Source organism: Vespa crabro, chromosome 23 (genome assembly GCF_910589235.1).
Source record: "Vespa crabro chromosome 23, iyVesCrab1.2, whole genome shotgun sequence".
Taxonomy (NCBI): Eukaryota; Metazoa; Arthropoda; class Insecta; order Hymenoptera; family Vespidae; genus Vespa; species Vespa crabro.
This window is the reverse complement of record NC_060977.1, coordinates 3,245,001-3,265,781: the sequence shown is the minus strand read 5'-3', so window position 1 is coordinate 3,265,781 and position 20,781 is coordinate 3,245,001. Positions and strand designations below refer to the sequence as shown.

General features: G+C 29.9%; 1 protein-coding gene across 4 annotated transcripts in view; it reads right to left on the bottom strand.

Annotated features, from left to right (window-relative positions):
• LOC124432083 (puratrophin-1-like) overlaps nucleotides 1-20,781 on the bottom strand; it is a 338,073-nt gene that overhangs the window by 93,067 nt on the left and 224,225 nt on the right. For all 4 annotated transcript variants that reach the window (XM_046980634.1, XM_046980635.1, XM_046980636.1 and 1 more), the window contains 5 exons: nucleotides 17,525-17,618; nucleotides 17,205-17,297; nucleotides 16,391-16,486; nucleotides 12,245-12,462; nucleotides 11,569-11,707 (listed from right to left, as the gene is read on the bottom strand). In XM_046980634.1, coding sequence (XP_046836590.1) covers nucleotides 11,569-11,707; nucleotides 12,245-12,462; nucleotides 16,391-16,486; nucleotides 17,205-17,297; nucleotides 17,525-17,618 — 640 coding nt within the window. The remainder of the gene's footprint in view (nucleotides 1-11,568; nucleotides 11,708-12,244; nucleotides 12,463-16,390; nucleotides 16,487-17,204; nucleotides 17,298-17,524; nucleotides 17,619-20,781) is intronic.

The window sequence follows — 20,781 nt, the reverse complement described above, 5'->3', positions numbered from 1 at the left end:
GGATAATACTAGTGAGTCGAAGAGGTTCGCCTAATGGCGAACGCGTACCTCAACGTTTCTGTTACCCGATACTCACCAGTCACGCAATTGCGCCGTTTCTTTGCATGTATATATCCTGGCACATCGGTCAGTAAGTAAGCATCACTATATGAATCTTAGAAATCGTTTTCAAACGCGAACAAGAATTTGATTGTATAAAAGAAAAGAGACTTATTGTTCCATCAGTTTCTTAATCACTAACTCTCTCATTACCGACACTCCAACATCAATCCACAATTCTTCGATAACGTATAAACGGCATTATCAAAGAGAATGATATCAATAATATTTTGACGAACATATAAAAAAAAAAAAAAAAAAAAAAAAAAAAGATATCTTGATATTAAAGATTTAACGATGTTCAATCATTTTAATTTGATATACCTAATGTTAAAAATCTATACAAGTTGGATCTATTTTAATTATTTCGATAAACTTGTAAGAATTTTAAAGGTTTTAATTTAAATTTAATGACTATAAGAATTTTAAATGTCTTCGTACACATACACACACATATATATATATACATATTAATTAAAATATTTATTATCTTTATATATATATATATATATATATATATATATATATATACTTTTTTATTATCGGATACTTTAATAACTTATCTCTGAAATATGAACGATGATAATGATAAGCAATAAACGATATTAGAGACGAGAAATTTAGGGATTAGAGATTACAAAGCTCGTCTCTCTTTTTTCATTTCCTTACTTTTTCCATTCTTTCTTTCTTCCTTTATACTTATTGTACCTATCAAATTTACGGATATTACAGTAGTTCTCTATGTTATCGATGAAAATCACGAGATATCGTACGTATGCATGCACGTACATACGTACCATATCTATGTACTCGAATCAGGCAAATGGATATAGTCACGCAGCTATAAATAGTAACTAATCCTACTAACCCTTTCTAAGAAGTACGGTAACAAATGTTAGGACTATCTATTCGAGCTGATCATTTTCTTTCTTTCTTTTTTTTTTTTTTTTTTCTTTTTTTTTAGATTAAAGAATAAGGACAAGTATTCACAAATTTCGATATATTATGAATAACTTTGTATCTTAGCATTGTAATTCGTTCATCCTGTCGTACGGTTACTTCCGCGTTAAAGGAAATTGAAAGTTCTTACCTAAGAGAACTTTGGTTTGGTTACTTAAAGGTATCGAACTAACTTTGCTAGCTAACTTTGCTAGCCAGCTAGCTAGCTAGCTACCCAGCAAAAGAGGAATAGTATCCTCGGAAAGGAGACTCAATGACCCGTGGACATCCTGGACCTTTTGTAGGGTCCTTCGTGGAAACGATAAAACGACCGACAACGTAGAAGAAAGAAATGAACAAGCGGCACTTCGTCGCCACTGAGTCAAGCGCCGCCAGGAAACGTTTTCCTTTATACCTATAAGGCGTTATGACACACCAAAGAAAGAGAGAGAGAGAGAGAGAGAGAGAGAGGATCTCTTCTCTAGCTTATTTGCATCCTACCTCTTGCATACGACAATGGTATTACATCGAGATTCATCACGACACTTGGAGAGAATTTAAATACACTTTTTCTGTCTATTTTTTTCTTTTATTTATTTATTTATTTATTTTTTTTTTCTTCTTTTATTTGTTCGTTTTCTTTTTTTTCCTTTTGAAATGGTTTCACAAAATTCGATCAATTCGATCGATTGATTTATAGATCCATTTTTAAATAATTCATTAATTTTTATTTCATTTAAATATTGTAATACCAAATTGAGATTCATCAGGATCATCTAACGAATTTAATTATTTTTTTTTTTTTTTTGATTGATTGATTTATTTTTTTCTTTTTTATTTTTTTTTTGTTTTGTTTAATCTGCTTCATAAAATTCGATCAATTCGATCGATATTGAAAATATTTAATATAAAATCATTGGAGATATGAGAGGACGTTCGTTTCAGTTCACAAATTGCGTTAGGACGTGTTAACTTGTATCAAAAAAAAAAAAAATATATATATATAATATAAAATTTCATTGACTTTCCATCTCCAGCGAATAAAATGTCAATCTACATATATATATATATATATATATATATATATATATATATCTTACCTTCGTACATATAAATTTATCCTAACAAAAGGGACAATCATGTTTAAAGAAAAGTCATTCGCATGATTTCGATTTACTACGTTTCTTTTCTCGGTCTGATCACGATTTAGCGTTTTCTCCCTTTTGTCCATCATGCGAATGAAAAGAAAGAATACTTTGCTATTACGATCATAGCCGTAATATCGCAAGGACAATACGAGTTACGTTTAACAATGAAAGCGCACGATCGTACGCACGCTCACACAATGGATAGATAAGGAAGCGCTTGTAAAAGGAATACAATCTAGGATTGCTTACATACACATACAACATACATACGACATATATATATATATATATATATATATATATATATATATATATATACAAAATACATACTTATATACGTACAACATACTTAACACTCACATACATACATTCATATATAAATATATATATGTATGTATAAATAAATAAATAAATATATATATATATATACTTGGTTGATACGCGAGACAACGGATGAATGCGACGGCCATTCGCAAAAGGGAAAAGTGTTCGCCTTCATTGGCGATGCCCAGCGCATCTCTTTATCTGATGGAAAGAAGCCGCCTCTCGAGACTTTTGCCCTCGTGCGAGATCGAGCTTGACTATTCGTGACTCATCGTACCCCCATCGAGATCGCTTTTAGAAACGCTCTTCGATGCTCTTCGTTCAATCGTAAATACGCTTTCGATGCTCTCTTCAATGATTCCGTGAAAAAAAAAAAAGGAAAAGAAAGAAGAAGAAGAAGAAACAATGAAAACGTCATGAAAGAAAGACAAGAAAGATCCCTTAATCCCTTAATACCTTAATACATCTTAATGATTTTTCAATCTACATACGATTTTCTAATATAAAGTTACGTATAATTTTATTAATATTTTTTTTTGATAATCGTATGGTTATTGATAAATTTATTAATATGTATTTTAATACTATACTATAGGTATGATAAATTTTTATTTAAAGCTAAAATAAAAAATATTGTATATATATACATTATGATTGTATCATAATATTACATAATAAATTGAAACATTACTAAAATAATATTATACCATATCAAGAATAAAAAAAAAGAAAAAATAAAATACATAATATACATAACAAATATATAAAAAATTTTGTCATAATATTAATACGATGATGCAATGTGTCATGTAATAATGGTAAAAAAAAAAAAGAAAAAAAACGGACAAACAAACAAACAAACGAAAAACAAAAAACGAGGAGAAAAGAAAAGGGAGAAAACGGAAAAGGAAAAAAAGAAAGAAAATGAACTAAATAAAAATTTGTTAGCATTATAATCGTAATTACGTAAATGCATTAAAAGAAGGATAATTGAACGATACCTCGGACGTTGTTCGTGTTCCACGAAGAACAAGCTCCTGAACTTAATGCGGCATAATCGATGGGCAGACCCGAGCCCTCTAATACGAAGCGGCCTCGAAAGCCGATAGTTAGTGGAAAGTGGAGATAAATGTAAAACGTGACGTGCTTTCGAACAGTCCGTCGTCGCAATGTAATTGGGCGCAAAAGTCGGTTACGAAGAGACGAAGACAACGAGATGAATTCTTTACGAGAGATGAAAGAAGGAACGTAGAAATGTCGCTCGAAACTCGAAAGTGCGTGTCGTTAAAACGGGCCTCGAAATTGGAGAAACTTCTACGCAATAAAAGTTGAACGAATGATTGAGAGAGAAAGAAAGAGAGAGAGAGAGAGAGAGAGAGAGAGAGAGAGAGAGAGAGAGAGAGAGAGAGAGAGAGAGAGAGAGAGAGAGAGAGAGAGAGAGAGAGAGAGAGAGAGAGAGAGAGAGAGAGATTGGAAATCAAAGGTGCCGCTATGAATGACATTGATATCTACTATGACGAAGTTTTAAATGATCGAAATATCATAAAGGATTTTTGTTTTATTTTTTTTTTTTTTCTGTTATTTCGTTCTATTTCATCTATCTCACAGAAAATAATAATGTATATAAGGTATCGAAAAAACATAGGATCAAACTTATATATATATATATATTACTGAGATCAAATGGATGAGAAAAATGTTCATATAAACTTATGTTCAAAAAATCCTTTATTGAAAAGGCATAATGTTTTTAAAAATATATATGATTTATTTCCATTCGTCGAATTAATTATCGATCAACAATCAGATTTGATCTCTTAAAACACTTAATTTAACATCTATAAACTTTTATTTATGAATGATAATGCATATATATCTTTTCGATATAAAATATTTTCGGACACATATTTTATATAAACTTTTTTCTCATTCAATTTGATCTCAGTAATACGTAGTATAAGTTTGATCCAAAATGTTTTCTTTTTTCCAGGACATCCTGTATACTATCAACGTAATCTCGATCGATGCCATAATAAAATTGCCATATCTTCTCGTCGCCAATTTTAAATTAAAAATTCATTTAAAAAAAAAAAAAAAAAGAAAAAAAGAAACCTAATATCTCCATAATAAATACATATATTCATATGGACGCATTATATATAAAGATATTAAAACGATCGAATTAAATCGATCTTTTTATTATGTATAAAAAAAATAATATTACGTTGTACTATCATTGTAATGTCGATAAAAAATTTTGATAGTTAAATCAAAATGAAAATTAATGTCGTTTTTTAAATTAAATAAATCAAATAATTTTATTACCTATATTCTCTCTCTTTCACGACGTCCGTTCAGGTCTAGAGTAAGACATAATCTAAACGACGATACTAGTACGATGGAAATAAATACAACTCGGTTTGTATAGATTTTTTGTTTTTCTTCGAAAATGATGATAATAATAATAACATACACATAACGTCATCGTTTTCTTAGAATTTCCTGTTCTTAGAAACTAAATAAATGTATACGATCGATCGTTACAAATAAATATATGTTCGAGTTGACAACGTCCTACATAGGTCACGTCGCCGTCGTCGTCGTCTATATACAACAGATTATAACTATTGATAAACATTCGTCTTGTAAGATTATAACGAAAGGAGATTAGGTCGAGAGATCATTTCAGTTTAAACACTCGTCCTGTTAACAACTAAGTATATATATTACGTTTAATTTATTCTCTTTCGAATAAAATAAAATAATTCGTATGGAATATCCTGTGCGTTTTATAAATTTCATAAATCGTAAGTAATTATCAATACGATCATATAAAATCATTACGATTTCACGTCATAATTATATATTTCTTAAATAAAAAAAAATATATATATATAAAGTGAAATATTTGAAAAGCTCTTTTCTCGAGAGATCTTTTTTTAGTCTAATTTATTTATTTATTTATTTATTTTTTGTTATCGATCGTAAAACTACGTTTAACGTTTAGAAAGTTTTGATCTTATGATTTATCATCCTTATAATTATACCCTTATGGATTTATCATTATAATCGAAGAAGAATAATCGTATTTCAATAAGCTGCGTATTTTATACTATAGTCTCGTCAAAATCGATAATCGTCATTTTTTTTTTTTTTTTTAATGAAACGATATTATTTTTAAACGAAGATATAATATCCCGAAGATATATATATATATAAATATATATTTATACATACATTATATTCATCATTATAATCCAAGGAAAATAAACTCCCCTCCCAAAAAGAAAAAAAAAAAAAAAATAATAAACTTCGAAAGTAATTGACGAAATAAAGATATTTCGCATAAGTTTATAAAAAAATTTCGAGAAAATATTTAATCTGAATAAGAGTGAGTAGGAGTACGAGGAAGAGTAGTAGTAGTAGTAGTAGTAGTAGTAGTAGTAGGAGGAGGAGGAGGAGGAGGAGGAGGAGGAGGAGGAAGAAGAAGAGAGTTTGATATTCGATTAATTCAAGTTCGATTGATCGGTATCGTACGATAATTCTCATCTCTTTCTATCAGCATATTGAACGTAGCGTCGTTCTGTTTCTACCATAATCGCTTTACAAATACATACGGACAAACACATATGCATACACACACACACACACACACACACACATGTCGAGGCTATTTCCGTGAACCAAATACGGAGAGTTCGAAGATGCGGTCGAAGAGAAGAGACACAAAAGAGATGATCCGACGGAAAGGGTAAGAAGTTGAAGAAGGAAGTGAAGTATAATACGAGAAAGAGAAGTGTCAGAGGAGAAGGTGAAACAGAAAGAGAGAGAGAGAGAGAGAGAGAGAGAGAGAGAGAGAGAGAGTCTTGGATGATCAAAGTAGAACGCGTAATAACGGAATGCGCAACGAGAGGATTTGCTCGAGGGCGTTCCGTCATTATTGTCCTATACGTGCTTGATATATTATGATGCTTCCTTGTCCTCTTCGTCTTCTTCTTCGTCTTTTTCTTATTCTTATTCTTAATCTTCTTAATCTTGAAGGATCATTCTGGCAGAAATGAAGCATTGATTATGACGGCTAGAACGTTCTAGATGAAACATCAAAATGACTTGTGCTGTTAACGTTGCCTGATCGATAGCGTTACGGTTATTAATTAACATTTATATTATTTATTACCGATCCCGTTCTATCTAATTTTATTACAAATGATAATTATATATTATGTTAGATATGTATGTATGTGTGTATGCATGTATGTATGTCGAATTGACCCTTAAAATTTTATTACCACGTCATTTCGTCGATGAAGAATTTAAATGATTTTTTTACTAGGTATCCGCTTCTTTTTTCGCAAAAACATTGAATGCATTCGATTTGTTTTTTTGTTTTGTTTTTCTTCTTTCACTCTTTCTTTCTTTCTTCTTTTTGTTTTTGTTTTTTTTTTTTTTTTTTTTTTATTTCTATTTACTTGTGTTTCTTCTTAGTTACTTTCCCGATCGTCGACAATGAAATTTGATTCGGAAAGATTCGTGGCGATGCATCTTCGATTATAAGGAGCACTTTGTAATATAATTCGTTCGTCGATGTTTACTCTCTCTTCGAGAAGTACACACGTGAAAGCGAAATATGCCTGGAGTGTTTCAGTTCGAACAATTAAATAATTGTCGAGGTTGACCGACCCACTTTGCTTCTCCTTAGAACGTGTCTCCTCTCTCACCAATCTCTTTCATCCCTTCTCTTTAATTTAATTCGTTATCGAAAACAACGCATTCCACTGTTCGAAATGAAAAAAGCAACTTTAAAGCGACTTTCGATATAAATATGATATATAATTGCTTACTATGATAAATATATTTAGACGATGAAACATCCAATTAACACGTCGTATATATACATATATATCATTTTGAATGGATAAATTCGTATTAACATACTACTTGTTGTTAAAACGAAATAAATATTGTATATATGTATATATATATATATACATAAGAGAATTTATTTTCATAATATTTATGTTATTTAGATTTGTAGTATATATATATATATATAACTACGGTAACTAATTCGGGTAATAATCCGATGAAAAAAATAAATACAATGAACGGAAGCAACAACTTATATAAACAAAAGTATTTAATTATTTTTCTACTTTTTACGATTGAAACCTTTGAAGAATTTACGATCATTATTGGACCAATCGTAATCATAATTAAGTAATAGACTAAGCAAAGTGAAAGTCAATCGGCAATATAATGTGACGAATAGATTGTAGATGTATTTGTGTTTACGTACGTAAATGCGTTTCTAGAGATGAAACGCATCTCGTATCTAATTATCATGGAATGCTTTGTGCTTGCAAGTAGCCGACTCACAATCGTTTATATTTAACGACCGTACGCAAGAAAATCGTACGAGAATGGCGTCCGGATCCATTCTCGTTCATCGTAACTACGATTCAACAATAATCTTGCTTATGAAACGAAGTTTCTTAATCTTCACGAACTAAAAGAATTTGTTTTCTTTTTCCTTTTTTTTTCTTTTTTTCTTTTTCTTTTTTTTTTTTTTTGGTCGTATAAAAGAATTATTATTAAAGAAAGGAAATTAGATATAATAGACACCCACGTTGTAACACGATGGTAACTTTCTGTGTTACGTGAATCAATCCATGGTGTGTTACATCAGTCACATAAGAAATACAGATTACGTATATATGTATTTAGTGATACATAGGTATGTATAAAAAGGATTTAATGATTTATGATTTTTTAAAAAAAATTTATCAATTTTCAATCGAAGAATATATAAAAATATATTTATATTTTTTTTCTCTGTGGCAAACGTTACAATTAAAAGAAGGAAAAAAAGGAAAGAGATAAATTTGTCTTAGCACAAAGATTAGTAAAGAGAAAAAAAAAACAATTTTTAACAACAAAACAAAACTTTCTCAAACAAAAATTAAAAATTATCTGTTAATAATATATATTTAAAAAGCAAAAAAATTATTTGACAGACTTTTTGATTTTTCTTTTAATCAAATAAAAAATACTCATGATGGATATTTAGGATGATCGATTTAAAGTATAATATTTTATATTATGTTACACGAGCATTATACTATGTCACAGTAATATGAATTAATATTATATTAATCCGTTTTATACGATAGTCTATTATGTATTATAAAAATACGATTTTATCAATTGATCTGTAAATTAATCAGCTGATTAAATTATGATTAACATGAGTGACTATAAATGGAGAAACTTCGTTCACATATTCCCATAAATCAATAATGGGATCGTATCGATAATTAGAAACGTATATATCTTATACTACTTATTATCAGATAAAAATAATCTCTATCATTTATCAGTTATTAAAGAGAATTGAATTATCTCATTTATTATATACATATATAACTATATATAGATATATAGATGTTAATTGTCTATTTACACATTGCTAATATTATAATCATTTTTATATTGATATAAATATAATATCATTTATTGTTTCAATGAGATCATTGATTTAAATTCATTTCAATAAAAAAAAAAAAAAAAAAAAAAAAAACATCATTCGATTATTTACAAAGAAATGGATCAAATTATCGATCATTTTGATTTTCTCTTTACCTCTTCGTTATTGATCATCTTTCTAATCAGAAAAAAAAAGAAAAAAAAGAAGAAAAAAAAAAAAAAGAAAAAGAAAAATTGCTACTTAAACGTTCCCCGCATAGTTTTTCAATCTTGCGTTAATTAAAGGGGGGAAGAAAAAAAAACGAACAAAGAAAAAAAAAAGAAAAAAGAAAAAAAAGAAGAAAGAAGAAAAGGAACAAGAAAAAAGAACAGAAAGAAAATCATTAAAATACCTGGTTATTATATCTACAAAAACGATTCGTCCGTTTTACTCGTAATCTTGCGTACTCTGTAATTCAAATATGTTTTATTAATAATTATAAAACGATCAACGAGCAGAACAGAGTTAAATCTCGCGAAGGCTATGACGACCGAGTCGAATTCGTAAGAAGAGCGTATATGCATGTATTTACTTTGAATTTAATTCTAGGCTCGTGCGAAAGGGTCGTTAAGAGCAAATTATACCGCGTAAGGATAAGTACTTAAGACACGTAACTATACATTTGTACGTGGAGAGAGAGAGAAAGAGAGAGAGAGAGAAGAGAGAAGAAAGAAAGAGAAAAGAGAAAGAGAAAGATATGTTCCTTTAGATATTTGAGCAAGTATAAAGGACATAGTGAAAAAATTATTAAAACAAAAAAAAAACAGAAAGAAAAACAAAAATGCGTTTCTACGTGGTATCATAAAATTATTTCGAATTTACATAATACAGAAATGGCGATTGAGGAATCGAGATAAAATATCGTAATGATCGTTTTGAGAGAGTAAGAAGGGACAGAAAAAAAAAGAAAAAGAAAAAGAAAAAAGAGAAAGACAGCAATTATAAAAATATAATATAATAATAGATATAAATAGATGTAATTCGAAAGAAGTTTCCATTCAATTGAAATGCTATATTAATAAATAATATACAAATTTATTATCTTGATTTCTTGATTTACGTAAAAAAAAAAAAAAAAAAAAAAAGAAGAAAAAAGAAAAGAGAAAAAAAAGAATATAATACAGAACCTTTCGATCGAAAATCTGATATAATTATATTAAAACAAATTATTATATATCATAAGGTAAATATTTAAAAAAAAAAATCATTTCTTTGTAATTAAGAAAATTTCGAGTTTTACGAAGGGATTTAACGCGAACGTTAGAAATAATTAAAATTCCATTTAAATCTCACGATGGTTGATTAAATATTAACGAAATTAAACAGAACGTACTTACGAACGTGTTATTTTTTGGTCGTACTTGAAAAAAAAAAAAAAAAAAAGAAGAAGCAGAAAGAAATAAAGAAAGAAGCAAAAATAAAAAAACAGAAAGAAAGAAAAAAAGAAAGAAAGAAAGGAAGAAAGGAAGGAAACAAACGAAACATTTATCGAAAGAGATCTTACAAATATATTATCGCGATTTCTATAGATCCAATACCAGGAAAATGCATTAACACGTATTTGCTTAAGGCTAAGTAGATGGAAGAACTGAACGGAATTATCGCCGGTGGTAGTAGCCGGCCACCAACGTTGAACGTCAAGAAGGGAGATATGACGATGGTAAAGAAAGATGGATAGACAGGAAGAAGAAGAAAGAAGAAGAAAGAAGGGAAAAAAAAGAATAAGAAGAAAGAAGAAGGAAGAAGGAGAAAGAAGGAAGAAGAAGGACGAAGAAGTAAAGGGGGAGGGGGGGGGGAAAAGAAAGAAGAAAAAAAAAGAGAGAGAGAAAAAGAAAAGAATAAGCTCGACGAAAGAGAAGATCGACGTGTCTACATAGTAGAAGGGAATCGAGTGACTCCTTTGGCAAAGGAGGTCGAATCATCATCTTGAGGTCGACTCGAAGATGCCAGAAACGAGGTTACCGATCTCTCGTATAGTCACACGGAATACGGGCTCTCAGGAAAAGCGAGGTCTCGCGCGATCCTATTCGTGTCGTGCACAGAATTCGCTAAGAGATCGGAACAGAGATCAAAACCTTGGGGTGGGTCCACCAAGTACCCTTTTCTTCCTCCTCCCCCACTTATCATTTCCTTCTTCTTCTTCTTCTTCTCCTTTTACTCCTTATTTTCCTCGAGGAGATGCATTCGGTTCTATGATTTTCACTTCGTGAAAATCTTTTTCACTATTTTCTATGTATCATTGTGAAAGGAAACGGAAGCTGAAGTTATTTCTAGTAAGAAGAAGAGGAGGAGGAGGAGGAGGAGGAGGAGGAGGAGGAGGAGGAGGAGGAGGAGGAGGAGGAGGAGGGATTAGACGGAGTGATCGAAAGGAAGACTTGACGATTGTCCCGTAAAAAAAGGATTAAAAGAGAGAAAAATAAAAAAAAAAAAATAGAAGAAAAGGAAATACTTCGTCCTTCAAGGACAAGCGATATAGAGCTTAGCTCTATAAACCCTTAAACGTTTGAGGTTAATATCGAACGAAAGGGAACTTACCTCGTGTGCCTGATCCTCGATACTACGGAGTACAGCAAGATTGCGTATAGTTGCTCGACGTGATTCAAAGGATGACTCCAATCTCGTTGCCGCGTTACCAACTTCCTCCATCAATCTTCTTGCTCTTTGTAGAGATGATCTGTCGGAATGAAAAGACAAAAAAAAAAAAGAAAAAATAATAAAATACAAAAAAAATGTATAGAAAATTCTCTTGATAAATAATAATAATCGTTTTCATTTCTCTTTTTATCTCTCTTTTATTTATTTATTTATTATTTCGGTTTCTTTTTTTTTCTTTTTTTTTTTTTTAAATACTTGCAACCATTTAACAAGTCTACACGGAAGTTGAACTTTTAATCTCACTAATGTCACGTTACTTAGGGTGTTTATAAATAAGTATATGATCATAGAAAATATATATATATATATATATAAAGGTAAAACTAAGCGTGACTAATCAACGTATCAACTTCCGGCTTTCTGATAGTATTTACGACTTTCTATGTTAGACTGAAAGGAGAAAGAGAGAGAGAGAGAGAGAGAGAGAGAGAGAGAGAGAGAGAGAAGTGAGAGAGAAGAAAAATTTGAGAAATAAAAAAAGGATTGTAATTTTAACATTGAATCGATGAAAATAAAATTGTGTAAATGAAATTTGAAATGAATTTGGAAAGCTCACTTGATATAATCGACGTGTAAAAGTGACGTAGCCCGCTCCTCCAAAGCCGCAATGGCTACTTCAGCATCCCTGGACGTTCTTCTCAATGTTGGGTCCGTTAGGAGCCGACCGAGAGGCGTCAAGGTGCCAGATAAACTCGTGCATTCCTTTAACTCTGACATTTCGAGCGCTAATCTTCGTCCAGCTGCATGCCATTCGCTCATTAGCCCATCGTATTCCTAATGGACAAAAACGAAAGGATATCAATTAAATTGAAAATCTATAGTTTTTGTTTAATTATTCGAAACGATACGTAACGAAATGTTTCTTGCTCGTAATTAAACATTTAATATTAATATTCTTTTAAATACATTTATTATTTAATTCGATTTAAGTTATTAAATTTAAGATTTTTATTATTTATTAGATCAATAACTATTCAAATGAAAATATTTATGTGTTAGTGTAATCTCGGTGCAATGGTTGAATGAAAGAAAATAAATTCTACGCTTTAAAACTATTTATTAGAATATGACGATAATAAAGAGAATTTATTTTATATTAGAATGAAATAAAAATGTTATAGATATTTCATGATATTAGAATTGTGAATTTTAAATATATGTGTGAATTTATCGAATGGAAAATTTGCATTATGATTAAAGCTTTATAGAATCTATAAACTCATGTAATTTTTAAGTTAGATATCAGATATTTATATACATATATCTATGTGTATATATATATATATAATTATCCTAATTAAAAATAGTTAAAAATAATTTTTTACAAGAGTTAAATCTACAAGAGATTTTTATCATGATTGATCCTACATGTAATTGTTTAATTACACTCATCTATTATAATATATCTCTATTTTTTTTCTTTTCAATGTAAACTTATTTTATCGTCACAAAACTATAACAGGTTATTTTATATACCGATAGGTAATATTTTCTAAGTATAAGTTACGTATACTTAGTACGATATAATTATACTAGCATAAATTACGCTTTAAGTTTCACGTTATATAACTTTTTTCTTTTTTATTTTTTTTAAATACGAAGTTAGAAACTTGAGTTATAGTGGGTTAATTAATCTCTAGTAAGTAAGATAATACTATTTCTATTATATAAAATATAATATTCAGTATAAAATATTTAAAAGCAGGAAATCTGACTATATCACACATATACACACACACGCGCGTATACATACAATTAAATATAAATATTATTATCATTTTTTGTTTTTTAAAACGTCCATTTATCAAAGTATAAATTTTATTAAATTATCTTCAATCCACCGTAGATATATTAAAATATAAAAAGGCATACGTATTTTTAAGAAAATCGTTAAAAAAAAAAAAAGAAAAAAAAAAAAAAGAAAAACATTTTTACAAACTACTCGATTATAATCTATCCACGTCATAAACAGAAGTAAACGCATTTACCGTTCAATTATATGGTATTATAAAACAGAAGAGTAATATCACACACTGGTATTTAGTTCAAACGATTTAGATCGATGAATTCATTCATATTGAATTTTATTTACTAGTTCGTAGAGTTTTATTCATCTATATGGAATTTATGAAAATGTTTATTTAATTTCTCATTAATTACTCGAACGTGTAATAGGATATTTATTCGATAGAAAAAAAAAATATATATATATATATATATATATATATACATACCTATCCGCGAACGATTACGTCAAACGTTATTCTACTTACTATATTAATCGTTTGTCTGAGCCATAAAAGTCATAAAGAATCGTGAAGGTATGATGACTAAGCGTAATAAAACGAAGATATATCTAAGAACAGGAACGCAATCGGCATAAACGTAAAAAGATAAGATAACGAAGTTTTGACTAGCCGATGAGTTTAGAGAAATGAAGGGGAACACCTACGTACAGGAAGGAGAACCGATTGAATCCTTTTACATGTTCTTTCGATTGATGTCTTATTCCGTAAAATTATTTGCCGGATTGATCGATCGTTCGATCGATCGTTCGATAGACCGATCGATCGATCGATCGATTGATCGGACGGACGGACGGACGGACTTACGTTACATTACGACGATCAATCATTGCCCTGGGCTATCATCATCTTGATATAACTTCGGTTCAATCTGAATGATTGGTCTCTCGAGGTCAACAATTATACGAGACCTTGATCTTGTTCAAATAATCCGACGATGATTATTAAAACATTGAACGTTAATGAAGATTGTAATAATGATTAGATTACGAAATCCAAAAATGGAAATGAATTTTAATAAAATTGAGGAGGAGTATAGGGAATAGGGGGTGAAGGGAATAGGGGGAGGGAAAGGAAGAGTATTTTAAGGGTGAAGATTGTAAAGTTGGATCGATGGGATCGAATCGATAATGAGGAGATACGAAACGCAATGAAGTAAGTTGTGAAGTAAGATGTATTTGTGTGTGTGGGTATGTATATATATGTATGTATGTGTGTGTTGAGAAATAGCTTCTCGTTGAGAGTGTTAGGAGAGTTAAAACTCTCTTTCCCTCTCTCTCTCTCTCTCTCTCTCTCTCTCTCTCTCTCTCTCTCTCTCTGTTTCTCTTGCTCATGGCTCTTTACTCTCACTCTCCTCGTCTTTTGTCGGCGGTACAAAAGATCCGGGCACCCGTAAAAGCGCTTACGCGATAATCCGTACGGTGAAGAAGTACCTTCTCGTAACCTTCGAGGTTAAATACTCGGTTCTGTCGGCACGGAGTACGGCGGGTGCATATAGTAGTAAATTCTCTCGTTCTTTGGATTCTTCAAAAAAAGAAAAAAAGAAAAAAAAAAAAGAAAAGAAAACTTAGAAGTTTAGTTAGAAACTCCATAAGGGTTTACTTTCCACTCGAGAATTTTCCACACGCGTGCGAAATAGTATAATGCGAAGCGCCATCGATATATAATTGTAATCTCTTTTTGGAATTTTTCTTTCTTTCTTTCTTTTTTTTCTTTTTTTTTTTTTTTATTTTAGTCGATCAAAAACTCTCAGTATAATTGACCATAATTCAATATAATTACATTATATTAAATTTGATTTTTTTTAATAATAAAAAAGAAAAAGCAGTTTAAAAAAAGTTTAATTAAAATTTCGAACAATTTCTATTGGAGTATGAAAAATTTATAAAATTTTTTTGGAATCGTCGTCGTCGGACAAAAAAAGGAAAGATTACAACGTACGAGATGTGAAAAGTTTTTCTTTTTTTTTTTTTCTTTTTAACGATGGTACAATCGATTCGGTTTCAAACAAATTTTATGGGTGAATTAAATCTAGAGAAAAAAAAGAAAAAAAAGAAAAAAAAAAAAAAAGAAAAAATCAAGCAATAATCGTCAGACGAGTGCATTGAGAGCCACTGTCAAAATAATAGTATAAAACCAATCAGTCAGTGGTATCCATCGGTCATGCCATAAATTCGCCAAAAATAATTGCGACTCGGGTTTAAGAGGCAAGAGAGATACGAATGGCCGCCGAATCGGCACAATTATGTTCGCTCGTTCGAATCCGGCCCTCGTATATTTATTTCATCGAAAAGCTGCCGAATCACTGTAATGACATTTAAGTCAATCGGCAAACGTACTACACACCAATCTTTCACCATTCGGTCCGACAGAAGCGGCAGTTTTGATAGCAATTTGTCGCGACTTTCAAATTACCAAGATGAATGATGGCGAATAAATAGTATCGATCGTGATTCCTCTTCATTTCTTTTTTCTTTTTTTCTTTCTTTCTTTCTTTCTTTCTTTAACTTAATCCGTCCTTCCCCCGCTTAACATCTCATCGTCAGTTTAAGCAATTTGATACTCGATGATGAATTAAAGTAGGTATCACATCATCGAGGGGAAGAGAGAAAGATAGAAAGAATGTGTGTGTGTGTGTGTGAGAGAGAGAGAAATTTTGTAAAAAAAAAAAAAAAGAAAGAATACTTAAATGTAAGAAAAAAAAGGTATACTTGAATAACTATAGTTATATAGTTATTCTATTTATTAATGAAAAGTCCGAATCATAGAACATAAAAAAAAAAAAGGAAAAAAAAATAAAAGAAAAGAAAAAGAAAGAAAAGAAAATATATATTAAGGGATAATATCCAAGAATATTTACATATTTACATATAATCGTAATCAATGATGTAAATTACCTTGTAAAATGTTATCCATTGCGTTTGATCATAATTCACCTCGCGCCTTTCTCTTTGTATAAATTTATTGTTAATCGTGTCTGTTATTACAATTGTCTGAAAGAATAATGAAATTTATTTATACATTATGCATGTCGATTAATAATAATAATAATAATAATAATAATAATAATAATAAAGAAAATATTTATTTATATATCTATATCTATATATATATATATATATATATATATATATATATTTAGGAATAAAATTGAAAATCATTTTCGTTTGGCATGGGAACGCATAGGCAGGATACATTTGGATAGGAAGGAATTGAAAGGAATTGACATTTCAACGAATCAAAGAACATTTAATAAAATTGAATATCCCTTTGTCGGTAACACAATATTGATTCGAGTATACCGATACTGATAACAAAGGGTGCATTCACGAGAAATAAATGAGGTGAAAGGGCGGGAGGTCGATGAAGCGAGTAAAGAGTACATTCTTGTATTCAAATACATAGTCGTACCAATATTGTTTTCATACGACAAATATGAAGTGGTAGTAAATAAGTATGTACATGGAGTACATGCATTTGTACTACTCGACAAATCGACGAAAACTTTGATATCGTACTCTGGAAATAAAGATCGTCAGAGAGAAAAAGAATGGACGGAAATGGGAACGAAACAAAGAACAAGAAACAGAAGGAAAAATAAAAAAAATAAAAAAAATAAAAATAAAGAAAGAAAGGAAAAAAGATTCTATCAATTAAATAAAAGGTACGTTTAAACTTTTTAAATGATTTTTATCGTTTCCTTTGACTTACCTTAACACGACTTAGAGGTAACATGGAGTCGTTCATTGAGTTTTCTGCATTGGTACTTCGTAAAACGAAAGCATGACTCACGTTGATTCTTCCCTATAATTAAGATAGAATTAATGTGAAAGAATTAATTGATTAATTAATTGAAAACATCAAAATATAAAAATAATAATAATAACAAACGAACAAAAATCGAAACGTTGAATGTCATTGTATGATTTATTCTTTTTTCTTTTCTTTTTTTTTTTTTTTCATTTCTTTTTTAAATACGAACATTTAATAAGAACAATCGATTAATAACTTTCTCGATTAAAAAATCTTACTTGTAATAGAACCAACGCTTTGTCCAATAGATCCAAACATTCGTTAGATTCGCCAAGAATTAGAAGGCTCAATCCATCCTTCGTCTGTTCCGAACTGTAATCAAAATATTTATCATACTAATGATATTGCCACAATCGTGAAGTGATATTAGAAAATATAAATATATTAATCGTAAGATACGTGAGAACGTATGCATCGTGGCAATAATAGAAAATCCATTAGATTCGATTGGTTTACACGTACATGTAAGATAATATTTAAATATTTACATAGATGGATATAATAATTCTGAATATACATTCGAAATTTTTCAAATAATTAAGATAGCATTTGAAGTACATAGATATAATAACAGTAAGTACACACATTGGAATTTCTCACGAGGCTCTAATAGCATCTTCATTTCTCTTTATCCCTTTTCTCTATTCCTCTTCCTCCTTCCTCCAGCCCCTCTAACCCCCGCCTGTCACGGTCCCTTTTGCCTGGTAATAGCAATCACTGTATTTGTCCTTATTTCATACTTGTGCTAAGTCAAGATTCATAGAATTGCTTATGACCGATTTAATTCATCTATCGGAACGGCAGGAAGCGATATATATATATATATATATATATATATATATATATATATATATATGGATAGATACACACGTAGATATATACAGTTACATTTATGTACCTTTACACCTTCCTACTTTCAATCCTATCAAAGATCGCATTTCTAATTCTATCTCTCGATAGAGTCGCCATTATACTTTTCTATCGAGCCGATCGTTTCGATAAGATTCATGATCATCGTATGTTATATATATATATATATATTTATATATATATATATATATATAAATATATATATGTATGTATGTATGTATGTATGCATATAATATACTCATACATATATTTCATTCTTTCTGAGTGATATAATTACTTCAGTGTTCCTTACACCGTCCTAGTTTGGATCGATTTTATACAGTCTCTTTTCACTCAAGTGTCCGTCATTATTCGATGCTCGACATACATACATACATACATACATACATACATACTAACACGTTTACGACTACACCTACTTGATCTTGGAAACTTTCGAACGGTACGATAAGCGTGCAAACTATCGTATTACTATGCTAATGAAATAGAAAGGAAATGAAAATTGTTCAGGCATCTCGCCAAATTCTTCAAACTTTTCGATGGACATACTATAGACATTCTCTCTCTCTCTTCCTCTCTCTCTCTCTCTCTCTTTCTCTTGATTTTTTTTTTGTTATCTTTATTTTGGATCATAGCCAATTCTATTCTCTATAGATCCGGAATAAGAAATAATATTGCACGACGTTGACACACTGCCAAGAATTCATTCAAGTAGAACGATCTTATTCGATAAGAGAATCATTTAGATTTAGTTAAGTTCAGTCAGCTGATCTATTCGTATGTCTACTAACATACACATACACACATACACACAAACACACATACGCATATATATATATATATATATATATATATATATATATATAATTTAATAACGATAGGCCTGCGGGACATCGTGCGCATCATTCTACCGCATTGATCATTACAACGGATCGATAGATAGAAACAGAAAGATCGATAAGAATCCAAATTGATCGTCTCCGTGTATCGATCGCCGTTAGAATGCCGATGGTTGACGCTTTATTAAATTCAAAGTCGTGAGCGCCGCGTTTCGATGAAAGAGCATCGTGCTAAGGCTCTAATCTTCTGAATCGTTGGAAAATCGTTTTAACGTGTAGGTATAGTCGTACAAAGATACCGTAACTCGTTATCTCATTTTGCTATCGCACGAGACCGAGGAAAATATTTCTACGGTCATTTGGATTTTACAGTCGAAGAGCTTTTCTATTTTCTTATGTTTTTGCTTTTTTTCCCTTTCGTTCTTTTTCCCGTTTTTTCTTCTCCTTTTCCTTTTTCTTTTCTTTTTTCCCTTTTTTTTTCTTGAGTAAAATAAAAAAAAAAAATCTAATCTTACTTGCGATACACGTCAATTCCAATCTCACATGATACACGTTATTTTCATATATATTTTTTTCTTTTTTTTTTTTCAAAAGTAATAAATTATAGAATATCTACATATCGAAAGGCGATATATATATATATATATATATATATACACACACGCACGCATACACATATAGAGACATTTTATTAAAGAATATCATTAATTTCGAAATACATCTAAACGCATAAAATCGATTGAGATGTAAAATTGTGAAAGCTTCGATCGATAGATTCCAAGCGACATTAAAAATCAATTATTTCCTTTCGATATTTTTTCAACTAATTCTCCTTTGTTTTTTTTTCCTCTTTTCTATTTCTTTTTCTTCAGATTGTAAGATTACAAGTCCAAGAACTTTTCTTCGATCCTGTATACACCGTCACGATTTCAAGAAGAATATTGGACATATTAATTAACGCTTCAATTAAGTGTTTTTTATTACTTTTTTATATATATATATGTATATATCATGACAAAATCAACAGTCGTGATCTTTCAATATGATATTCTATACTTCGTTATTATATACCAAATGAAAAGATAATAATCTCTAGGATATATCTATTCATCATTATAATCCAAGAAGAGTAATCTGAAACTAATTAACACATTGGTCGCTAATGAATCCAAGTTTATTCGCTTAACTGCGTCAAAATTTTACGGTAATTGAGAATCTATTATCTTAATGCAAAATTAACTATTAGATATTATATTAAAATCTATGTTATATCTAATGAGTTTTTTTTTCTGTACGTTTCTTCTTTTTTTTCTTTTGTTTTTTTTTTTCTTTCATATTATATCCACCTCGTTTGTTCTAATCTCGGTGTTCGCCCCCATCCCCCATATCCCATTTATTTTATATATTTATCATTATATTAGACATCATTTGTGTTCATCGATAAAAAGAACATTCTATGGGAAAAGAAGTTTCATTATTAAATATATTTTCAATTAGAATCTGATAATTAGAAATCTTTTTTTTCTTTTGTTTTCATTTATCTCATTATTATTTCTCTTTGTCTCACACACACACACACACACATACGCGTTAACGTCACAGTAACCCATACCAAAAAAAAAAAAGAAAAAATAATAACCATAATAATAGAAACAAAGAAAGGTGCATTTCTTAAATCCATTGTCAATAATTAAAATTTCTGTATATTTTATTACATATTTTCAAGTAGAAAAGCGGATGCATAAGATGAAAAGAAATAAAAGAAA